Raw genomic sequence first — 23,194 nt, forward strand, 5'->3', positions numbered from 1 at the left:
TGTCACCGTACATACTAACCACAGTGCTTAGTTAGAGAGGAACTGAATAAATTAATCCACTTGGTGTTTTTACCTGTGTAATGCCATATAATGCTGAAATTTGTTATTTGATTAGTATTATTACAGCTCTCATACCATATTCCATAGGGATTTTTCATTGAAGAATAAATTCAACGAGGCAAGAGTAGAAGTTAGTGCTTTAAATGCAGAGGTGGATATTAAAACTCATGATAATATAAACTCTTTCTTTTGATATTCCCTAATTATTAGGAATCAAACCTCTAGTCAGCCCAGTTCTATCTCTAATCAACAGCATGTTTCAGAAAGATCTCTTCACTAATCATCTCCTGAATGTTTGGGGGGAAGTACTTAACCCTGATGCTATGGTCTTTTTATGAAATTGTTGCTCTTTTTTTTAAGAGTTTATTTATTCATGAGAAAGATAGGAGAAAGAAAAAGAACCAGACATCACTCTGGTACATGTGCTGCCAGGGATTGAACTTGGGACCTCATGGTTGAGAATCCAATAACTTTATCCACTGTGCCACCTCCTGGACCACACTGAAATAATTATTCCTCATCATTATTGTGTAAGTAAAATTCTTTCTCACTTTAAATAAAAAGACTACTCAAGAGATTGAGATCAATCTCTCTCAGTTCCAGAAATCACAACTCTCTGTTTTCACAGACATCAAGTTCCCTTGGAGATATGAGAGGAAATAGGGAGACAGGTTGCATGATTAGTCAAGTTAACTCAGGATTTGGGTTCTTATTTCCTACTTGAGTCTGCCTTTGATTTGTTTTCTCTTTAAGTGACAGTTTAAGTGATTTACACACTCAGAGACTATACCCTGTCCCATGGACTAGATACACTTGTATTACTTTTTCACCTCAGTCCCTTGTCCACAAGCAGCAGCCTCCCTTTTGTATACAGGCATCATCTTCAAAGCTTCCAGCTTCCCAAAGAAGTTAAATATTTTCCTAAAAAGGTCATACATATTTCACATTCCTAAAGAATGTACCTAGAAGGCAAGGACTAGGGATGCATCAACTGCACCTTCAACATCAATTTCAGAAAGACTGAGGACATTTTCTCCCCCAAGTCTAGAAAGAATGAATTTCCTTCTTTTATGTATGGCTGCTCTGAAGAGGTGCCAAGTTTAAAATCCCAGCTGCACTGTGATGCCATTGTTTTCCTTACACAAAAGACTAAGTCTCCCAAGGCTGGAGCTGATGGCTACTCTAGAGGGAACCCCTGTGGACTTCTCTGGGGCTCCACACTCTCTGCTGCTCTCCTTGTCTATGGAATATTTTTGCATGGAGCTGCTTCCAGTCCTTGGAAAAGTGCAATGTTCCCATCTTAATACCCAGTCTACTAGGGAAACCAAGAGAGGCCCACTCTTTGTGTCTTGCTGCATTGTAAATGGGCTTGCAACCAAAGAGAGGGGAGGGAGAGAACAGAACTGGTTACAGGAAAAAAATAATTACTGCCTGAAAGTAAGTGTCTAAGTAAAGACATCTGGTCCTCTAAATAAATACCAGCAAGAATAGCAAAGAGCATTTCCAGGGCTGCTGCTTCTAGGGTAGCTTCTCCCCTGCATTTGGCACAAACTTCCTTTACCTGCTACTTCATAATTGTCCTACTTCATAATTGTCCTACTTTATAACTCCCACCCTACAGGAGGGGCTCCAAGTTGCCTCCCATCCAGTTAAAGAAGTCAGACTTGCCTACTAAGTGATACATGTTAAATCCTTACTAAGGCCTCTCAGTTCCCACTGGGTAGTCCTCCTACCCCAAGAGCACATTTCCTTAATGTTCAGAGTAATGTTAGTTGGCACTTCTGAGCTTTACTGAATGATCTAGCTTGGACCCACACCTAGCACCATCAATGGTCTGAGTTTCCTCTCAGCTTCTAGAAAGAATTTCTTGTATTTCTACCACAACACACAGTACATTCACAGTGGTTCACAAATCCAGCACAGTAGCAAATTTAATAAATAGCTAGGACACAGATACAAGAAGAACTGGCTGAGGCTGAGGAGGTGGTGCTGTCAGTAGAGCATATTTATTGCATGTGTGAGGCTCCTGGTCCAATCCCTGTATATGCCAGAACTTTGTCTCCCTGTCATTAAATAAGTAAATAAATCTTTTCATATAAATATAAATGATACACAAAATAAGAGTATTCTGTTTCAGTTTCGGCTTTAGAAACAACCCTAGAAAAGAAAAAAATAAATAAATAAGAGAGAAAATGCTCAATCCTACTTAGGAAACTAGGAGGAAATCTGAGGACATGCAGCAAAGCAGAGATAAACAAAGGATGAGGCTTGCAATAAATAACTGAGAACTTTCAAATCTAGGCCATCACAAAGAAAAACAGAAAATAACGGGGGTTGGGTGAGTTGAAGAGGGAAAAACACTGAGAAAGAACAGGGGGAGCCCTTATGGGAGGCTGATTAACGTCTGGGGTTGTTGGCCAAGCAGGCAACTGTAACCATGAGAATGCTAAGTGAAAACAAGGCTGGTGCCTGAAGGGCAAAAGACGTCACCAAACAAAAATGCCAGGCACAGTCTAGCCATCCCTGCAGCCCCAAGACGGGTGCTCAGACCCCTGTGTTTATCCTGTTTCTGTCTTCTCAAAGCAGGAGACCCTCTGCATGAAATGAACAAAGGGAAAAGGGAAAGGGCCCCACTTCATGGAATTTTAAACAGACCCCATAAACCTCAGAAGCAGAACCTGTTTCTGGGCAACACCTTACAGGAAGGAATGGGGGGCCATGAGAGAGGCTGGGGTATGAACCAGCATCTTCTTTTAGGAGAATGGAAAAAGAACACAAAACTCAGAGCTTCCGACAGAGGCAGGAAAGTCAGACACTGCCCACCATCCTTTCCCCATCCCCAAACATAACTGAAACAATAATAATAACAACAGTGTGTTGTTGCCACTCAAATATCTCTAGCCTTTACCCAGTGCCAGATTCCAGCCTTTTCTCTCTACCTCTTCATCACTTGCACCTCTCAGGTGTGTTTGGATCGACCTTCTCGTGGTGCATCCCGTGAGTACTCATTCATTGGGGAAACTGACGATCCTTCCTAGCCAGACTGAATCCACATGGATCCCAGTCACTTTCAAAGCCAGCAACAAGCAGCTCCTGACAGCTTTCAACCTGACGCTGTTGACTGGCTACGGAAGAAGGGCAAACGCTAGAAGAAGAAGAAGGTGTGTTTGGCCTCTCCTGGAAACATTGGAGCCCTTGTCCACACACCTGCCCTCTCCTCTCTCACTTCCAGCCTTCCCACCTTTCTCTTTATCTCTTTCTTGCCCTGAAACCTCATTTTAATTGAGTGGTTTGACCAAGGGGGAGAGGGAGAGAGAGAGAAAGAGAGAGAAAGAGAGAGAGAGAAAGGAAGGCAGGCAGGCAGGAAGAAAGGAAAGAAGGAAGGAAGGAAGGAAGGAAGGAAGGAAGGAAGGAAGGAAGGAAGGAAGGAAGGAAGGAAAGGAGGAAGGGAGGAAGGGAGGAAGTCAGACACCTAAGGGGCCAGGTGATGGCGCACCTGGTTAAACGCACACATTACAGTGTTCATGGACCTGGATTCAAGCCCCTATCCCCACCAGCAGTGGGGGGGAAGCTTCAAAAGTGGTGAAGCAGGGCTGCAGGTGTCTCTCTGTCCCTTTCCCTCTCTATCTCCTCTGCCCCTCTCAATTTCTCTGTCTCTATCCAATAATAAATAGATAAAAAAAAAAAGCAATGTGTCTGAGAGGTGGCACAATACACAAAGCATTTAACTCTCAAGTATGAGGTCCTGAGTTTGATCTTTGGCATTGCATGTTTCAGAGAAATGTCCTCTTCTCTCTCTCTCTTTCTCCCCATTTCCTCTCTCTACATCTCTCTCTTGATATATCTCAGCCCCAGACTAGTGATAAACACTGGGAGCGCAGCCCAGGCTGGGCACTCATTGAACTCTAGGAGAACCCAGGATTGGCCTACACTGCATAAAAATGCCCCAAGGCAGATTCTTTCTTTGAAGCTGGCCCCTTGGTGACCACTGGAGTTGGTGGCTTTCTGTGTCTGCTGCCTCTTCTCTCAGCAGACAGCCTTACCTGAGGCCACCTCCAACCTGTACAACTTTCAGACACTAAAGAAACCTCCTCTTTTTTATGACTCCTACTCTCTTTTTTTTTTTTGCCTCCAGGGTTATTGCGTGGGCTCAGTGCCTGCACCATGAACCCACTGCTCCTGGAGGCCATTTTCCCTCCCCTTTGTTGCCTTTGTTGTTGTAGCCTTGTTGTGGTTACCATTGTTGTTGTTGATGTCATTCCTTGTTGGATAGGACAGAGAGAAATTGAGAGAGGAGGGGAAGACAGAGAGGGGGAGAGAAAGATGCCTGCAGACCCGCTTCACAGCCCATGAAGTGACTCCCCTGCAGGTGGGGAGCTGGGGGCTCAAACTGGGATCCTTATGCCAGTCCTTGCGCTTTGTGCCATGTTCACTTAACCTGCTGTGCTACTGCCCGACCCCCATAACTCCTACTCTTAACAGCTGACCCTGTGCTGCTTTCAGAGGAGGCAGCCTGACCTGAAAGAATAGCTGGGACAGTGTTAATCCCTTCTTTGGTCAGTGAGTAGAGCTGAGGACTTACCTAGTTTGCAGGGAGCAGAAAGCTTTAACTTCACACTTGATGGAATGTTTCCTGGTTCTTGGGCTCTCCACTGAACAAGCAGCAGCAAAAACCAAGTAGAGGTCACAGTGGGTAGATTACAGGACTTGTATGCATGAGATCCAAGGTCAACCCCAGCACCAAAAATGCTAGAGCTGGGTGGGGCTCTGGTGTCCATCATAAAAATAATTTTTTTTAAAAAAAATGCCTCTGGGGTTATTACTGGGACTTGGTGCCTGCACTACAAATCCACTGGTTTTAGCAGCCAGTTCCATTTTTGTTGTTGTTATTGTTGCATAGGACAGAAAGAAATTGAGAGAGGAGGAGAAGACAGAGGGGAAGAGAAAGATAGACACCTGCAGACCTGCTTCACCATTTGTGAAGTGATCCCCCTGCAGGTGGGGAGTCAGGGGCTTGAACCAGGATCCTTGCACCAGTCCTTGCACTTCACACTATGTGCGCTTAACTTGGCACGCTACCACCCAGCCCCCATAAAAATAAAATTTACAGGAGTCAGGCAGTAGCACAGCAGGTTAAGCACAGGTGACACAAAGCACAGGACTGGCACAAGGATCCTGGTTCAAGCCCCCAGCTCCCCACCCGCAGGAGAGTCGCTTCACAAGCAGTGAAGCAGGTCTGCAGGTGTCTATCTTTCTCTCCCCCTCTCTGTCTTCCCCTCCTCTCTCCATTTCTCTCTGTCCTATCCAACAACAATAATAACTACAACAATAAAACAACAAGGGCAACAAAAGGGAATATATATATATATATATATATATATATATATATATATATATATAGTGAAATTTAGAGCAGCAAAAGTAGCCACAAGGTGGATTCCTCACAGAGCCTCCTGGAAGTTCAGGACTCAGTCTTCTTCAGCCTTGCCAAATGTTCTGGGCACCAAGTTTAATGAGCCCAGTCCTGATGTTAAAGTCCACATGAGAATCCTGCACACACACCCTCCCACTCTGGTTCTTCACAGGGGCAGGGTTCATCTTTTTCTCTGTGACCGTCCAACCTGCACCCCTTGTTAACACAGGACCTACTAAACAGAAACTAAACTTTGAGGGTACTGAGCCTCCAGGAGCCAAAAGCCTTCCCTTTACAGCTTAGTTCAGCAACCAATTCTCGCCCAAGTCACCACCAGTGTGTGTGGAGGGGAGGAGGTAGGTAGGGACATAGGTCAAGCATCCTACTTACTGTCTAGGTTTCTAGGAATCCCAGAATCAGGTAATAATACTAAGTGTACTCCTGTGGAAACAGCTCCACCCAGTTTCCGACTTAGAGAGAAAATGGCCTCAGACATTCATGCATTGAATTTAAGGTAAGTCATAGTCCAGATGGAATAGGCCATGAAATGTGGAAGCAAAGTGTTCTCAAGGCTGCATTAGCTGGAACGATATATCCTTGTAACTAGGGAGTTTCCCTTCATAAAGTTACTCACATCGAGTCAGTTCTTCCATAGGTTCAAACTAAATAAAACTCTAGCCTGCTAACTGACATCAGTCAGCCTGGTATTCTGATGGGAGCTTAGGTTTCCATCTTCTGCAGGAGCTCTATCAAATAAATGAGCTCATCCCTCAGTGATGTGGCCGACACAGCCCAGGTTAGCTCACTGGGGCAGGACTAAACACCACCTTACATATATGAACTTGACTTTATTTATTTTAATGTGGTGCCAGTCCTTGTTCATGCATGATGCTGTTGCTCCTTTGCCAGCTTCATCTTTTTCCTTTAGAGAGAGGAAAGGAGAGAGATGCCGTAGCATTGCTGCATCCTCTCGGGCTTCCTCCAGTCTCATGATGCTCCCATATGGTGTAGCAACAACCTCTCACCCAAGCTCACAATTTTCCACTCAATGAATCAGTTACTCGATAACATTAGTTCTTCTGGAATAACTTCTTGAATCTACCCCTTTCTTGTCTGTTTCCATTGCTGTAAACTTGCTGTAGGCTCTCAGTACCCACCTTGTCCAGTCCTGCTGCCAAGGACCCCAAGGGCATCTCCTGAAATGCTTCTTGTGGCCCAGGAGGTGACACAGTGGATAAAGCGCTAGATTCTCAACCATGAGGTCCCAAATTCAGTCCCCAGCAGCACATGTACCAGAGTGATGTCTGGTTCTTTATCTCTCTGCCTATCTTTCTCATGAATAAATAAATAAACTCTTTAAAAAAAGAAAAGAAAGAAAGAAATGCTTCTTGAGTGATGTCTCTTCAGCATTCAGAAACTCCCTAGACTGAAGGCCCCACCCCGTCCATCCCACACCATCTCAGCTCCTCTCATTTCACTCGGCGCTCCTCCCAAGCCACACTGATGGCCTGCCTCCACACCTCTTCTCAGGCATGTCTTGGAGAGTGAAAACCTTCCTCAAAGGAAGTCCTCTCTAAATGTCAGGACCTGCTTAAATGTCAACTGCTACATCCAACCACTCCAGGTCCAAGTGATACATCCTCTCCATCCTCAAAATTAGCCATTTTTATGAACTCCAATCAGAGGGAATTTAATTGGAAGTAAAAGCAACAGATAATACTTACTGAATGTTAACCTCATGCCAGGTATTATGTTAATTGTTATATTTTGTTTGATCTTCTAAAAAGATCTAATAACTTAGATATTATTACCCATTTTCCAAGTTGAAAAAAAAAAAAGGCAAGTAAAGTTAAATAACTTGTGCAATGTCATGTAACTCAAAAGTGGAAAGTCAGAATTCCTGATTCTAAAGCCTGTGCTTCAAATTAACTACAGTCCATCATCTCCCCAACAATTTGACCTCCATCTAAATGTGTCAAACCATTCCCCCATTCCATCTCAATAGATCTGGAGAAAAGGAAGCAATTCTTACACACATTTGACCTTCACAGTGTTTGCCAAGACTCCATAACTATAAACTTCTAAGTCTTCATTCACATTCAAGTGTAAATGACTAAGGTTGACTTCCATAACCAGATGACTTGGCTTTCAACTGAAATCATGAAATGAAATCTTCTCTATGATAATTAAGGTTTTTGCAATTTTTTTTTCTTCTCCTACCCTTGCTGTGCACAGCTGGTACCCTCAAGACCATGTGCTAGATTCCAATTCAGAGAGTCAACTGCTTCATCATCCCACCTTGGGAAGTTCCCTGAAATGTCTTGGCAGATAACGCTGCTCTTTAATTAGCCATACAGTTACTGCTTCCCCTTAATTAATACCTGGAAGTTTCCACATGTTTTTTCCCCTTCCCCCTCTTGACCATAGTGTCTTCCTACAATTCTTTTCCCATATTGTGCTTTTGTTTGATGCTTTTCCCTTCCATGTGTTATCATAATCCAATCTGGAGATTTTTGCCAAGTTGTCTGAGCTCTTTATCCCCAAATGTGGTATCTCACTTTCTTAAACTCTCCTTTTTTGGTATGAATGCTCATACCTTGTGAGCTGTCCCAAGACCTAACATCATTAAGAAACAAAATGACAGTGATTTGCAAATATACTATACCTTGGAGATGACTATATTCAGCTGTGTTGGTTCTAATAATTAGCCCTCAGTAAGGGATATAATGTGAATTTTATGGTGCAGGCTATAGCATGAATCATACAGAAATCCTTCTAAAAAGTGTATTAAAACATTGTGACCTAATGTTTATGCGGCTATATGTTTTAGGAGTACTATTTCCACCTCTTGACAGTATGTGTTACTATACCAGCCACCACCAACATACCAGTATTCCTTTACCAAAGTCTATTTGACTCCCTTCACCTTTACAGTCCACTTCTCTTCTCCCTCCCCCTCCACCCCACCGCCATTGAGAAGGTATGTAGAGTCTACAAAGAGACATCTAGCTATTTTGAAATGTTTTTAAACTATTTTTTTTACTTGCTGATTTATGAAAGGGAGAGATAGAGAGGAAGAGGATAAGAGAGGCACTTGCAGATTGTATCACCACTCATGAAGATTTCTGTCTGTAGGTAGAGAGTGAGGGCTTAAACCCAGGTCCGTGCACATTGTAACATGTGCTCTCAACTGGGTGCACCACAGCCTGGTCCAACTTGTACTTAATTTTAAGGTAATAGTCATTAAATTTAATTTCAATTTTATTCCAAACAGAATTTTATTTCTTCTCTCTTTTTTTTTTTTTTTCCAAACCAGGGTTTTCACTGGGTCTTGGTGCCAACCTGTGGCTATTTGTCTGTTAAGAGTATAAGAGACAGGGAAAGAGACACGGAAATAGATCAACACCTATAGCACTGCTTCACCTTGATACAACTTCGCTTAAAATCTTTCTTGATGTCATTTATTTTTCTTCCCCATGTCCTTCTTCATGTTTCCCTCTAAGGGCAAAAAAAAAAAAATCTATGGTTACTAGGCAAAAAATATATAGAAAAAAGTTGAGGTTAGGTGGTGGCATACCTGGTTAAACACATGCATTACAGTGTGCAAGGACCTGGATTCAAGCTCCTGGTCCCCACGTGCAGGGGACAGCTTCATGAGTGATGAAGCAGGGCTGCAGTTGTCTCTTTCCTTCTCTGCCTCCTCCTCCCCTTTCAGTTTCTCTCTGTCTCTCTCCAATAATAAATATAATTTAAAAATAAAAAAATAATAAGGGTGTAAGAAGATTAGCATTAGAGTAATGAACAAGATCAAAAGAGGTTGAATGAGAATTAACAGAGTTGTGACAATTAGGAGAGGAAAATGGAGTAGCCTGGTTTGGAGACAGTCACCAGAAACAGAAAGGGATGAACTTAAGATGAAGAAAACCTGGGGTAGATTTTTCTTGTGCCAGACACAAGACCTAAAGTTGCCCAGGGCCGGGAAAGGGAAGAGGGTAGTCCGTTACTCTATATACAGGATGTTTGCTAGACAGATGTTTGAGCAGCCTAAAGGGCTTACTGGAACAAAGGCAAAGGTAAATAAATAACTGTACCTATCCTAATGTTTGTCCCTATACATTGAAGTGTTCTGTGACTTATTTCAAATGGAATCCAAACACTGGTAGCAGCATTACCCTTGGCCAGGCCATGAGAACTGATTTTGAGCTTTCTGTCTAAAATGAGCTCAGAGAGAATGAAAAGTTCCTTTCTTTTTAAAAATAGAAATACATTTTGGATGTACTTTGGCCTTCTTGTGGAAAAGGGGGACATGGAAAGAATGTTCATTTATTTAGAAAAGAATCACTTTTGCTCAGCACTCTCTGGAAATAGAACAGACCTTTTAGGAATTGAGTTGTGTGATAGACTTGCAATTCGAGATGATTAAGGGCCGTGAAATTAGTCAGTAGAATATATGGAGTGCTGGTTCCTTTTTTATCATTTTATTGGAGGGGTTTAATGGTTTGCAGTACAATTGTTGACACCTGAGTAAAATGTCTCATTTCACCCTGATAGATGTCTGCAAAACACGCTCACCCCCAACTTGGGGTTGGAAAATTATTGGGTCTGCAATGTAGTAACCCAAAATATTTTCACCAACTCTTCACTTTCATACAAGACTAGTCTATTTGCTGGCCCTCTGGGTTTCCATTAAGTCTCTTCTGCTGTGGTTTCCAACAAGAGTTTCTCCTGTATTCTCCCCCACCCCCAACCTTAGAGTCTTTTACTTTGGTGCAATACGCTAATTCCAGTTCAGGTTCTACTTGTGTTTTCTCTTCTGACAACAAGAGTTTCTCCATTCCTTCTTCATGTTCTGAATTTCCAGACAACTGAGTGACAGAGAACCAAGAGTAAGCAGGAAGAATGCTTAAACTTATGAGTCTGCCAACACAACACAGAAAGTCAGATTAAATCTGCCTTGCCTCTACCAGCTCCAAGTGGTCAGCCAGTGAGTTGAATATTAGTTCAATCATGTATTGATTTGACTTTCCTTTGCAAGAAACTATCAAAACCTAAAGGCCATTCTATAGGTTAGTGATCTCTCTCTCTCTCTCTCTCCTTATTGCCTCCAGGGTTATTGCTGGGGCTCAGTACCAGCACTATGAATCCACTGCTCCCATAAACCATTTTTTTCCTTTTTTTTTTCCATTTTATTTGATAAGACAGAGAGAAATAGAGAGAGAACAGGGAGAGAGAGGAGTGCCAAGCAGAGGTGCACTGGGTTAAGCACACATAGTACCAAGCGCAAGAACCCACACACAGATCCTGGTTCTAGTCCCCCGCTCCCCACCTACAGGGGGTTGCTTTGTAAGTGGTAAAGCAGGTCTGCAGGTGTCTTTCTCTCCCTCTCTCTACCTTCCCCTCCTCTCAATTTCTCTCTGTCCTATCCAAAAAATTTTTTTGAAAAAAAAAATAGCCACAGGAGCAGTGGATTCATAGTGCAGGTACCAAGCCCCACTAGAGGCAAAAAGAAAGTGTGGAAGGGAAAGAGAGAAAGGCACCAGCAGACCTGCTTCACTGTTCATGAGGCAGGTAAGGAGCGGGGGATCGAACCTGGGTCCTTGTACTTGGTAATATGTGTGCTTAACTAAGTGCACTACCACCCAGACCATATAGGTTAGTAATTTCCAACTTAGATATTATTCATTGGGTTTTCATTGTGTTAGTGAATCCAACATTTGTTCTAGGATGTTTGAAGTAGTCAGGGGTTTTTGAAAATATGCATCTCACTAATTCTGGTGGACCTTTCTCTGCCCTTCCATCCCATCAGAGCAACAAAAGTCACAGATATGGATATGGAAACCTTGTAGAATTCTTTCTTTTTAATATTTATTTATTCCCTTTTGTTGCCCTTGTTGTTTTATTGTTGTAATTATTGTTATTGTTGGATAGGACATAGAGAAATGGAGAGAGGAGGGGAAGACAGAGAGGGGGAGAGAAAGACAGACACCTGCAAAACTACTTCACCACTTGTGAAGCAACTCCCCAACAGGTGGGGAGCCAGGGGCTCGAACTGGGATCCTTGTACCCGTCCTTGTGCTTTGCACCACCTGAGCTTAACCTGCTGTGCTACCACCCAACTCCCAGGAAACCTAGTAGAAGTCTAAGGATAGCCTGGTAGCAGATTTAAATCAGTTATATTCTTAGGATAGCCCAAATAGTGACTCAATAATTCCCCCTGATGTTTTGTGTATATTCCAAGGCTTGGGAGAAAAAAAAAGGAAAAACCTGTAACATACTTTGTCCTAATTTTGAATCTCCTGATGATGACTATCACTTAAAGTATTCTTAGGTTTAGATGTTGTTTTGTTTTGTTTTGTTTTGTTTTGTTTTACCAGAGCACTGCTCAGCTCTGGTTTATAGTGGTGTGGGGGATTGAACAAAGGACCTTGGAGCCTCAGGCATGAGAGACTCTGCATAACCATTATGCTTTCTACCCCCATCCAGTTTTAGATGTTTTTTTTTGTTTGTTTGTTTTAGTTTAGATGTTTTTAAAGAGTGTTCACACCTCCTAGAATGTTTTACATCTTAGAATAAAGGCAAGATTGGAGGAAAATGGATATAATGGATCTGCCCTATATTTAGTACTTCAGTTTTAACACAATTATTTTCTAAATTGTAACATGATTGTTAATATAAGAATGGACAGGTAGAGCAATAGAACAGAATAAAGAATTTAAAACTAGACCGAAATACATGCATGGTCCATGTATTAACTACAAAGGAACCATTACAATTCAGTCAAAATGGGGTTTTATTTTCAACAATGGTATCTAAGCAATTGGATATCTTTTGGAGGTAGTGAGAGATGAACTTTGACCTCTACTTGATGACATATGCAAAAATTAATTCTAGATGGACCACAAACCTAAAAAGGTAAAACCATAAAGGTTATGAAGAAAATAAGAGTGTTTTCTGGGAGTCAGGCGGTAGTGCAGCGGGTTAAGCACATGTGGCGCAAAGCATAAGGACCGGCATAAGGATTCAAGTCCCCAGTTCCCCACCTGCAGGGGAGTCGCTTCACAGGTGGTGAAACAGGTCTGCAGGTGTCTATCTTTCTCTCCCCCTCTCTGTGTTCCCCTCCTCTCTCCACTTCTCTCTGTCCTATCCAACAACGACATCAATAACTACAACAATAAAACAACAAGGCCAACAAAAGGGAATAAATAAATAAATATAAAAAAGAGTGTTTTCTAGCCTTGGTCTCAGGAAACATTTGTCTAATAGGAAACAAAGAATATGAATCATAAAAGAAAAAAGTTGATAAATCAGAGTGTAGTAAAAATAAGAGTGTTAAAACTATGCTGTGAGAAGAAATGAAGCATATCTTCAAGATATCTGGCTGAAAATCACACAGACTTCTTCCCCCAATAGAGACAGGTGACTCTGTTCCCTGTTCTGACTAGAGAGAGATGGGTACAAGTCAAAATAAGTATTGTTGTCTATTTAAGGCTGAAGCACTCAGACATCACAGCAAAAATGTTTTACATTCCCTGTGTGGTTTTCATACTCAAAGAGGCAGCTTCATTCCTCAGCCCCTCCAAATCTCTGAACACTAGAGTCTTCTCAGAGCCTTCCCTTGAGGTCTCCTAAGCTTTCAGGTTATCCCAAGGAGTCCACAAGTGGGAAGCAGAACAGAGCCACTTGGGAGCCTTCAGGGCAAGGATCGAAAGTAAAACAATGTCCAACCAAATCCTGTTGCATGATATATGAGTAGTTGATTTTACCACTTTGTTTTTGTCATTGCTGGGGTTTCACCACTTAGAAAGAGAAAGAAGGGAGTCTGGCTGTAGCGCAGAGGGTTAAGCGCAGGTGGCGCAAAGCACAAGGACTGGCGTAAGGATCCTGGTTCGAGCCCTGGCTCCCCACCTGCAGGGGAGTCGCTTCACAAGTGGTGAAGCAGGTCTGCAGGTGTCTATCTTTCTCCCTACCTCTCTGTCTTCCCCCATCTCTCTCCATTTCTCTCTGTCCTATCCAACAATGACAACAACAACAATAATAACTACAACAATAAAAAACAACAAGGGAAACAAAAGGGAATAAATAAATATAAAAAAAAGAAAGAGAAAGATACAGAGACAGAGGGAGAGAGAAAGGGACACCACAGCACCTAAACTTCAAGCCTGAGCCATACATGACAAAGCAGTCACCCTCCTAGGTGAGCTGTCTTGCCAGCTTGGCATCCAAGTACTTGGGTCCTGAAGGAAGTCTAGAATAGGGTGAAGCCCAGCCCAGCCCTTTGCGGGCTTCTGAGTCTGTGCAGCTAGACTAGGAAACATCAGAGACATAGCCCTAAACACGTATAAACACAGGAGTTGTTGTGCTCCCCACATCCACGTTTGCAGTAGAAAAACCAGGAGCCCGGGCCAAGATAGATGTTCCCTCTTCAGTCCTACAGTTATAAAGGGAAGGAAACAAAATATATTTAGAGCTTTCAAAACTTTGATTGTTTTGCGCATTCTGACCAAGGGAAAAAAATAAAAACACCCAGTGGGATTAAAAAATAATCAGCTCCTGATATTTTAGATGAGTGGGAAACATCTTACATGTTGGAGTCATTTCCTCTCTGTTTCAGTAAATTAATCATGTTCTGGAAATAGCCTATGACAAGAGGGGAGCTTTCGTGTCCCTTGAATGCTGATTATGCCAGAAAATTTTCCAGGCCTGAAGGAGAGGTTGTCTCTTTCCCAGGACTCTGTTGCAAGACGACCGTGCAGCTAGATACTCAGTTTGACTTGAAGACCGAAGGCAGCAGAGAGCTGGAATTCAGAGGAAATGATTAACTCATTCATTCAAGAAGTGGTGTTGATCTTTGAGAATGACTGGGTTCAGTCCAGTTCTGGCATGGGGCATCATCACACCAGGGCCCAAGCTCCCAGTTGTCTGAAGCCCTCAGTGCCTGAAACCTTATCATTGCATAATGCAATGCTAAATCAATAATAATAAAAGCTTTTAATTTGTTCTTTTTTTACAGTTTTCCTTTTTAAAAATGATTTATTTTTTATATGATACGACAAAGGAAAATTGAGAGGAGAAAGGAGACAGAGAGACAAAGAAAGAGAGAAATCCCTGTAAACCTGCAGGTAGGGAGTGGGAGCTCAAACCCAGGTCCTTACACATGATAGCATATGTATTCAACTAGGGAGCCATCACCAGGCCTCAGTTTATCCTTTTTTTCTTTTAGATACCAGAACACTACTCAGCCCTGGCTTATGGTGGTGCTAGGGATTGGACCTGGGAGCCTCAGGCATGAAAGTCTTTTGCAGAATCATTATGCCGTCTCCCCAGGCCCTCAATTTACCCTTATTTGAACATAACTTGAGGGAGAAGAAAAAAAATATGCATGTGATAAGTTTTCCTTCCTACTTGTTTCTGCTTATTTGTCAGGATGTAGATGCAGTCCCAAGGCCCTGCTTAAAATCATCCTGGCAGCAGAGGGAGGCCAGATAATCCACAGAGGAGACGGCCTCATAAACACAATTAATTACTGACTTCCTTGCATGCTGACGACTAATATGTTCAAGGCTCTTTTAAGATATGGGTTTGGCTTTGTGTCCTTTCCTGTAGGTCCTTCCATCGTGACACCCCCCAAGGCCATTTGGAATGTGTCTGGTGCCCAGGTGTACCTGAGCTGTGAGGTCATTGGAATCCCGACCCCCGTCCTCATCTGGAATAAGGTTAGTGGCACAGGCTTCAGGAAGATACTCCAGACTGGCAGGCTCCTCTTGCACGGCACAGGAATGGCAAGAACTGAAAAGCCCTCAGTCTAGGCCAGTGAGATAGTTCACTTGGATAGCACATTGCTTTGCCATGCACACCATATTGAAGGAAGATTCAATGCTGTGGTCCTTATCTATCAATCATCTGTCTGTCTGTCTGTCTTTCTGTCTATCTGTCTATCTATCTATGTCTTTCTGTCTCTATCTAAAATAAATAAATTTTGAATTAAAAAACAAAACAGGGGGCCAGCTGGTAGTGCAGCGGGTTAAGCGCACATGGTGCAAGCGCAAGGACTGGCATAAGAATCCTGGTTCGAGCCCAGGCTCCCCACCTGCAGGGGGTTTGCTTCACGGGCAGTGAAACAGGTCTGCAGGTGTCTATCTTTCTCTCCCCCTCTCTGTCTTCCCCTCCTCTCTCCGTTTTTCTCTGTCCTATCCAACAATGACAGCAATAAGAACAATAATAATAGTAACAACAACAACAATAAACAAGGGCAACAAAAAGGGGAAAAAATAGCTTCTAGGAGCAGTGGATTCGTAGTGCAGGCACCGAGCCCCAGTGATAACCCTGGAGGCAAAAAAGAAGAAAAAAAAAACCCTCACTCTATTTTCTTGGCACTTTGAAGAGCCTGCTGCTCCTCAAATCTTAAACTTTATGGGACTCTCCCAGACACCTCCCTGGATCAGCAGAATGATGTTACTGACCTTCACAATCCTCCCTGCCTGCTCTTGTTGAGGCAGGGAACCTTAGGATCTGAGAAACTGTGCTGCTGATAATCCTCTGAGACTGTGCATCTGTTGTAGCTGAGTAAGTGTGCAAGAGGTGAATGCATGTGTGTCTATGTCTCTGTGTGTGTCCCCATGGGAGACATTGTAGCACAGTGGTAAAGCAAGAGATTTCAAGTTTGATTCCCAGCAATTCAAGTGCCAGATTATTTCCCTGGTCTCTTTCTTTCTCTTTGTCTCAAAATAAATGAAATAGGGGCCAGGTGGTGGCGCACCTGGTTAAGTGCACACATTACAGTGTGCAAGGACCTGGGTTCAAGCCCCTGGTTCCCACCTGCAGGAGGGAAGCTTCACAAGTGGTGAGGCAGGGCTGCAGGTATCTATCTATCTGTCTCTTTTCTTGTCTGTCTCCCCCTCTGCTCTCAATTTCTCTCTGTCTCTATCCAATAATAGAAACAAACAAAAATCAGCAACAACATGCATTTCTGGGTTAGGACTGTTGCTCTGTGGTAGAGAATGTATACCTCACATATGTGAGTCCCTGGGTTCAGTCTCCAGCAGCCTTTCTCCATGCACCACCCTTCTCCCCTTCACCGCCCCCCCCCCCCAAAAAAAAAGAGTTCCTTGACTAGGGAGGTGACTCAGCAGTGAGTGCATTTTTTGCATGTGAGAAAGTGAATTCAATCCCAACACTGCACATGCCAGAGCAGGGTTTTGGTCTCTCAATTAATCAGTTGAGTCTATACTTATTTATTTTATATTTGCATTGGGGGGTAATGCTTTACAATAAGTACAGTTGTTTGGTACATGTATAAAATTTCTCAGTTTTCTGCAAAACACCCTCATCCCCACCTAGGTCTTCCTCCACCGTCATACACCAGGGCCTGAAAGCACACCCCCACACACACACCCCAGAGTCCTTGACTTTGATGCAGTACACTATGCATTTGTTTTTATTACTTTGTTGTTGTTGTTGTTGAAGAGATACTGATTTGCATGATTGTTGCTGTCATGTGTTTTTAAAATGTTATTTGTTTTATTTTAATGAAAAAAAGAGAAAAGCTGCAGAGAGAGACCAGACTACTGTTCAGCTCTGATTAATGGTGGTACTAAGAATTGAATCTGGGACTGAAGAGCCTCAGGCATGAAAGTCTTTTGCATAATCACTATGCTGTTTTCCCAGCCTTAAGATATGGTTTTAAAAGTTCCTTAACCGGGTGTGCACACATACATTTGCACATTGCACACATATATAGTTGCACACAAGTGCACAGTCTTAGAGAGTTGTCAACATAACTGTTTCTCAGACTTTTTAAGCTGGCATTTCTTCTGCCTCAGTGCTGTTGACATTTTGCACCAGCTAATTTTTTTCCCCTGTGGGGTTTCCCTGAATTAAAATATCTTTAGCAGATTCCTTGGCCTCTGCCTCTCTATTAGATGTCAGTGTCACCTACTTCTTGGTGGTGGCAGTCAGAAATGTCTCTTTGTACTTTATTAAATGTCCCCTGGGGGTGTGGGGGGGTAGCACCCTATACTGAGACCCAGTGTTCTAATCCTCAGTTTCCTCCTCTCTGTGATAAAACTAGCATATGATTCTTAAATGACTACATAAAGTAGCAGACAAAATTGTCTGGCTGCTTTCAGATAGTTTGCACTCAGCTGATGCAGCTACTCTCCTGAGAAATCTTTTCCTTCCAGTGGCTTAATCTTATTCCATTGTCTTCCCATTTGAAGGGAATGTCTATAGAAGGAAAAAACACTCATTTGCCAGTTCAAGTAATAGTTCACAATTGCACTACTTGACATTTTTACCCATTTTATACATTTGACTTGTAGAAGCCTCACAGCCATCCTCTGGAATAAATATCAAACTCTGCTAGCAAAAAGAAATTTTGGTTCAGGTAAAAAGACAAAACCAGGGAGTTGGGCTGTAGCGCAGTGGGTGGTGCAAAGCGCAAGGACCAGCATAAGGATCCTGGTTCGAGCCCCCGGCTCCCCACCTGCAGGGGAGTTGCTTCACAGGTAGTGAAGCAGGTCTGCAGATGTCTGTCTTTCTCTCCCCGTCTCTGTCTTCCCCTCCTCTCTCCATTTCTCTCTGTCCTATCTAACAACGACGACATCAATAATAACTACAACAACAATAAAAAACAAGTGCAACAAAGGGGAAAAATAAATAATTATATATATAATTATTTAGTTTAGTTACATATATATAAGACAAAATCAAATGCCTGTTTTCAGCAGGTTTAGAGCAAAAGCCAGCTTTAAGTTGCAAGATGGGCTTTCCTGCTTATGTTCTTTGCTTGACATCTGACCAAAGGAGCTACTGCTGACCTTTGAGGGAAGCTATGGCTTCTGTAGTCAGAACTTTATAGCAAATCATAAAAGCTCACTTCAAACTGCCCAAAAGCTTGGGTGGATGGGGTGGAAGGAGTGGGGAGTTAGTGATTTCAAGTTGCAAGGGCAACTGAACCCTATGATTATTGTGATTTCACCAGACCAACTTTTATGTTTGTTTTTATTTCAGAGAAAGAAAAAAAGGGGGCCGGGGAGACACCATAGCACTACTCCTCCACACATGGAGCCTCCCTAGTGCCATGGTGCTCCCATCAGGTGCCAGGGTTCGATCCCAAGTCGCACACATGGCAAGGCACATGGCTTGGGTGAGCTCCCTTTCAACTCCCCCCCCTTTTTTTTCCCTAGACTTTCTTCTCTTTCATGCTTTAGAATATATTGTCATTGGCAGCTTCTAAATCATATTTATTTAACCCCAGAAACAGGGTTCCTTTCTCCCTGCTCCATTACAAAATTCCCAGTGAAGGCCTCTGACTCATATTGAGTCTCTTTCCAACTACTGACACTGTGGTGGGGCTAGATCTCCCATGAGACCATCTGGTGAGAGTGGTGTCAAGATGACTCCAGATATTGCCTGAGAGGAGATAGTGAGCCGAGACCACCAACTGGGCCAAAGCTGTCCTGGGCAGTTAGAACTTCTGTTAAAGGGAGCAGTGAAAGTGTCCACCTTGAGACATGACTTCTTTTTTTTTTTTTAATATTTATTTATTCCCTTTTGTTGCCCTTGTTGTTTATTGTTGTAGTTATTGATGCCATCATTGTTGGATAGGACAGAGAGAAATGAAGACAGAGAGGGGGAGAGAAAGACAGACACCTGCAGACCTGCTTCACTACCTGTGAAGTGACGCCCCTGCAGATGGGGAGCCAGGGCTCGAACCGGGATCCTTACGCCGGTCCTTGCACTTTGCGCCACCTGCATTTAACCCGCTGCGCTACCGCCTGACTCCCGAGACATGATTTCTTAAAGGAGAGGGGAGAGCAGTGAAGAGCCAAAATGCAGCCCATGGGTGTTCCTCTTGGCCTTTACCCCAAAGCTGCTGATCTCCCCATTATTTACTTGGAGGCAACTCTTTTTTTCTGCAGGTGAAGAGGCAAAGAAACAACTTTTTCAAATAATCATAAAAAAGCTCTACTGCAGTTTTCTAGGGATTCTGCAGTGAGGGAGTCAAGGTGCCCTGGGACACGAGACTTTATTGACTGATCTGGATTGCTTCAGTCCTCTCTCTCCTTCTCTCTCCTTCCCTCCCTCCATCCCTCCCTCTCCCCCTCCCTTTCCCTCTGTTTTTTTTTTTAATTATTATCTTTATTGGATAGAGACAGCCAGAAATGGAGAGAGGTGGGAGCAATAGAGAGGGAGACAGAGACACCTGCAGCCCTGCTTCACCACTTGTGAAGCTTCCCCTCTGCAGGTGGGGAGCAGGTGCTTGAACCCGGGTCCTAGCGCAGTGTAACATGTGCACTCAGTAAGGTGCTCCACCATCCCATCCGCCCGCCCACCTTCTCAATTTCTCTCTATCCAAAATTAAAAAAAAAAAAAAAAAAAAAGCTGGGGGCCGGGCAGTAGCACAGTGAGTTAAGTACACATGGCACAAAGTGCAGGGACCAGCGTAAGGACCCTGGTTCAAGACCCTGGCTCCCCACATGCAGGGGGAGTTGCTTCACAGGCAGTGAAGCAGGTCTGCAGGTGTCTGTCTTTCTCTCCCCCTCTGTCTCCCCTCCTCTCTCAATTTCTCTCTGTCCTATCCAACAACAACAGCAATGACAACAATGGCCTCCAGAAGCAGTGGATTCATAGTACAGGCACCAAGCCCCAGCAATAACCCTGGAGGCAAAAAAAAAAACTATTCCAGAAAGTGTTACTATCCTGGAAAAAGGATGATGACAGAGGACCTAGTGGGGGTTGTATTGTTATGTGGAAAACTGAGAAATGTTATGCATATAAAAACTATTGTATTTACTGTCAAATATAAAACATTAGTCCAATGAAGAAAAAAAAAAAAGATCCTGTACTAACATGAATTTTCTGCCCTTTTTTGACAATTATTTAGGAAAGATCCTTGTTGAGTATATTTTATTTCATTTTATAGTATGTGGCAAAAGCATGAAGATACTCTTCCCAATAGTGAGCAATGTGGGAAAATTCCAGAAAGGGAGGAAATAAGCAAAGACTAGGTATTTCAAATGAGTAATGCTAGATCATCTTTTTCCCATCACCAGCATTATTGCTGGGGATTCATGCCAGCACTAAGAATCCATCACTTCTGGTGGTCATTTTTTCATATTTTTTTTATTATTTTTATTTATTTATTGGATAGAGACAGAGAAATTAAGAAGGGTGGGGCCTTTTTTCTACTTTTTTTCTTTACATTTTCTTATATTTATTTATTTTCCCTTTTGTTGCCCTTGTTCTTTATTGTTGCTGTAGTTGTTATTGATGTCACTGTTGTTGGATAGAACAGAGAGAAATGGAAAGAGGGGAAGACAGAAAGGGGAGACACCTGCAGACCTGCTTCACCGCCTGTGAAGCGACCCCTCTGCAGGTGGGGGGTAGGCAGGGGCTCGAACGGGTATCATTATGCCAGCCCTTGTGCTTAACCTGCTGCACTACCGCCCAACTCCTTTTTTTTTCCTACTTTTTAATTGGATAGGACAGAGAGAAATTGAGAGAGTGAGATAGAAAGAGAGGGAGAAAGACAACACCTACAAACCTGCTTCAGTGGTCGGGAGGCATCCCCCCTACAGTTGAGGAGTAGAGGCTTGAACCCAGGTCCTTGCCTGGTAATGTGTGCTTAACCAGGTGTGCCACCGCCCGTCCTCCTAATGCTTCACAGAGTAAGACTAGTTCCCATATGGTTTGCAGAGTTCCCCCCCTGTAAAGAAAATGAGTTTGTTGAAGCTGACATCTTCAAGTATGGTGGGAATGTTCTGGTCACTCTTTCAAACACATGAAATCTCTTATAGGTAAAACAGAACTTTTTCTTAGCCCATCTGAATCTCATCTTGTTATGCAGAGTAGCAGCAAGTTTTGTGTTAAGAGAGCAAAGCCTTGCACATTTGACAGGCATTTTGGCTCTCGGCTTTATAGTAAAATCATCGGATGAACCCGTAACCCTCAGCACAAAGTAATGGTATTGGTTATGGATCCAGTCTATTTTGCACTGAAGCTGTTGGAGGAAGAGGCTCTGGAACGGGGCTCCTATGCCAGGTCCCTGTCATTAGCCCTAGCACTGGGTAACATCATTTGATAGTCAATTATGGCGTGCAGGTAAGAGAAGACCCAGCTCTATAAGCAAAATCACATGGGCATAAGTGAAGGATGGTGACCAGTCACAGGTATGTGTATACAAGAGAAAAATACACACATCTTTCTTTTTTTAATTTATTTATGAAAAAGATAGGAGAGAGAAAGAACCAGACATCACTCTGGTACATGTGCTGCCAGGGATCAAACTAGGGACCTCATGCTTGAGAGTCCAAAGCTTTACCACTGTGCCACCACACACAATCTTTTTAAGATTCTTTGATTTGGCCCACTGAGAGCTCACTGGGTAGGGTGAGTGCCTTGTCATGCATAAGAGCCAGCTTCAAGACCCAGGAGATAGGAGGAGCTGTGTATGTATGGCCCTGGAGGAAGCTCTGACACCGTGATGTCTGTCTACCTAAATGAAAAGGCAGCCTGAACAGGTGAAACTGTGCATGGGGAGGTTCAGCACCCTACCCCCTCCAGCCCCTCCACCTCTCATTTCTGTGCCTGTGAGACACCTGAGCACCATTCTATCATATTTAGTGCCAGACTGAACACAGGATTTTATGCATGCAAGGAACGCACACTGCCCACTAAGCCACCCTATCAGCATAAAGATATGTAAGCTTTAAGGGCCAGCAAAATAGCTCACCTAGATAGTGAGCTGCTTTGCCATGACTGCAACCTAGGTTTGAGACTGGTCTCTGCTGCACTAAAGGAAGCTTCAGTGCTGTGATCTCTTTCACTCTATCTAAATATATATATTTAAAATACATAAGCTTTGCATCCTGGGAGGTGGCTCAATAGGTAAAGCACATGCTATACATGCATGGGGCCCTTCCCTAGTTCAATCCCTGTCATTGCTTATGACTGACTGATACTCATCCATTTTTCTCATCAACTAAATAAATCTTAAACAAGCTTCAAGGGAAACTGATAGGAATAGGAAAAAATTATATATTCAGGAAAGGATAATATGGAAAGTACTAAGGTTCATCCAATTTGAACCTCCTGTGGAATTCTAAGGCTAATCATCTAATTGATGATTCAATCTAACAACTATTTCCTTTTGCAGATAAAAAGGGGTCACAATGAAGTTCAAAGGACAGAACTCTTGCCGGGTGACAGGGACAACCTGGCCATTCAAACTCGGGGTGGTCCAGAAAAGCATGAAGTGACTGGCTGGGTGCTGGTGAGTATCAAGAGCTAGCAAGGACTTTAGTCTTAGGATTAGAAAGGGGGATTTGGAAAAAATGCCAGATGGACTGCCAAGTAGGACTGCTGCTCCTTCTGGGGGAAGCCAAAAAAGGGGAGAGCTGAGGTTTATTGGATGTTCTAGGGAATACCCAGTGAGTAAAGAACTAATTACCCCTCAAGCAGTTCAAAGTAAAACCCTCAATGGAAACTAAATGATGCATCAATTATCTTATTAATATTTTACTTCTGTGGCCCAGGAGGTGGCACAGAGGATAGTGTTGAACTCAAGCATGAGGTTCCAAGCACAAGCCCCAGCATCACGATGCCTTAGTGATGCTCTGTTCTTTTGCCATAACCCACCCCCCTTCGTTTATAAATACTTAAAAAAATTTTATATATATATATGTAACTACTTCACCTTTGATACTCATGGGTAGTATTTAG

General features: G+C 43.0%; 1 protein-coding gene across 1 annotated transcript in view; it reads left to right on the top strand.

Annotated features, from left to right (window-relative positions):
• The window catches only part of IGFBP7 (insulin like growth factor binding protein 7), an 87,361-nt gene that overhangs the window by 62,500 nt on the left and 1,667 nt on the right, over positions 1-23,194 (top strand). The window contains exons 2-3 of the mRNA XM_016188490.2: positions 15,077-15,186; positions 22,629-22,745. Coding sequence (XP_016043976.1) covers positions 15,077-15,186; positions 22,629-22,745 — 227 coding nt within the window. The remainder of the gene's footprint in view (positions 1-15,076; positions 15,187-22,628; positions 22,746-23,194) is intronic.

The sequence above is a fragment of the Erinaceus europaeus genome, chromosome 3 (assembly GCF_950295315.1).
Source record: "Erinaceus europaeus chromosome 3, mEriEur2.1, whole genome shotgun sequence".
NCBI lineage: Eukaryota > Metazoa > Chordata > Mammalia > Eulipotyphla > Erinaceidae > Erinaceus > Erinaceus europaeus.